At 55.7% G+C, this 1797-nt stretch overlaps 1 protein-coding gene across 1 annotated transcript; it reads left to right on the top strand.

Annotated features, from left to right (window-relative positions):
• Positions 1-242: 242 nt before the first annotated feature.
• ENH_00038610 (hypothetical protein) lies at positions 243-1593 on the top strand (the record flags this gene model as incomplete). The annotated part of the gene is made up of 4 exons (XM_013580616.1): positions 243-401; positions 810-1084; positions 1143-1220; positions 1368-1593. Coding segments are annotated over 4 exons (738 nt in total), but the record flags the coding sequence as incomplete, so codon positions are not given.
• Between the last annotated feature and the right edge of the window lie 204 nt (positions 1594-1797).

The raw sequence follows: 1797 nt of genomic DNA, 5'->3' as shown, positions 1-1797 counted from the left end.
AGCTAGCTAGCCAGCTAGCTAGCCAGCTAGCCACCCGCCTCCCCCTCCCAAAGCAGCCCCCCGACCAAACCACCGAAGCAAACAAACAGCGCATTAAACAAAACAAACAAACAAACAAACAAACAAACAAAAACAAATTAAATAAATAAATAAATAAATAAATAAATAATTAATTAATTAATTAATTAATTAATTAATTAATTAATTATTAATTGCTGCCTGCAGTGACCTTCGTGGGCCTGATGGGGCCCCCCAAGGGCCTCGCAGTGGAGGGCGGGCTGGTGACTTGGGCGTTTGTCTTTGCTGCTTTGCTGGGCACTTCTTGGGGCTGCAACGAAGTGACTTATCAGGCTTTGGGGGCGCAAATGACTTTTGATTACGATGAAAGAACCAAACTCCAGGTTTGCTGCTGCTGCTGCTGCTGCTGCTGCTGCTGCTGCTGCTGCTGCTGCTGCGGCGGCGGCGGTGCTGCTGGTTCTGGCGGTGTAGCTGTGCTGCTTGTAGTCGTGGAGCACCTGCTGCTGCTGCTGCTGCTGCTGCTGCTGCTGGTGCTGGTGTGTCACAAGTGCTGCACGTGTTGGTGTCTTTGAAAATGCTGCTGCTGCTGCTGCTGCTGCTGCTGCTGCTGCTGCTGCTGGTGTTAGATCGATAGTGCTGCACGTGTTGGTGTCTTTGAAAGTGCTGCTGCTGCTGCTGCTGCTGCAGCAGCAGCAGCGCCTGCCACTGCTGCTGCTCGCCCTCCCGCAGCAGCAGCACGCTGCATGTGCTGCTGCTGCTGCTGCTGCTGCTGCTGCTGCTGCTGCTTGCAGGCAATAGCGGTGTCAGTGATAACAGTGGGTTCGACTTCCTGCGGTTTGCTGCACGGAGTGCTGGGGTCGAGTTTGGGGCCTTCCGTGGAAGCCACTCGTTTTCGCTTTTTGCTGCTGGGGTTTATTTATGCACTTTTGTTTTTATTTGGAACTCTTTTGATGCTTTTTGTGGTCAAAGAAGAAACCCTAGAGCCCCAATACCCCCCCCAAACCCTCACGCTATCTCAGTGGCTCCAGGCCGGCGTTTACTCCGCGCAGCAGATGTTCCTCAACGTGTGAGCAGGGTTTAGGGTTTAGGGTTTAGGGTTTAGGGTTTAGGGTTTGGGGTTGCAGGCTCGCATTTGGGCTCTACGTGGCGGAATTTGCTCGCGTTTCGCGGGGTCGCGAGCGTGGGAGCGAGAAGGGTTTAGGGTTTAGGGTTTAGGGTTTAGGGTTTGCGGGGAATCTTCGTCATTTGGGTTCCAGAGCTCGGAATCGGCTCGCGTTTCGCGGGTTTGGGCCGCCGCTTCCCCGGCAGGGTTTAGGGTTTAGGGTTTAGGGTTTAGGGTTTGCGCGCAGTCCCTTTTTCTTGCTGATGGTGGCCTACTCCTGCATGATAATGGCGGGGGCCGTCACCCCCATGCTGCTGCCTTACTTCTGCAAACATGTAGTCCAGTCCCGCGCGGCCTTCGACTGGGCGCCGCTGCTCTTCACGGCCAGCGCGGTGGGCGGAATGCCCCTGTGGGTCTTTTTGGGCAGTTCGTACTTGAAGGTGGAGAAAAAGTGGCGCTTCGTCCTCGCCGGAGTCCGCAAACCCTAAACCCTAAACCCTAAACCCTAAACCCTAAACCCTAGCCCGCGGCCCGCGGATGAGGGGGAGGAGTAGGCCCTGCGGGGCAAGGAGGCGGGGGAGGGAGGAGGGGGTCGGCGGCTGCGCGGGGGAGCGTCCGCGGGCACTTCGCGATAAACCCTAAACCCTAAACCCTAAACCCTAAACCCTAAACCCTAG

The sequence above is a fragment of the Eimeria necatrix genome, genomic scaffold (genome assembly GCF_000499385.1).
Source record: "Eimeria necatrix Houghton genomic scaffold, Enh_scaff2828, whole genome shotgun sequence".
Classification (NCBI taxonomy): Eukaryota; Apicomplexa; class Conoidasida; order Eucoccidiorida; family Eimeriidae; genus Eimeria; species Eimeria necatrix.
Note: the sequence above shows the minus strand (reverse complement) of the source record. Positions and strands in the feature narration are given on the sequence as shown.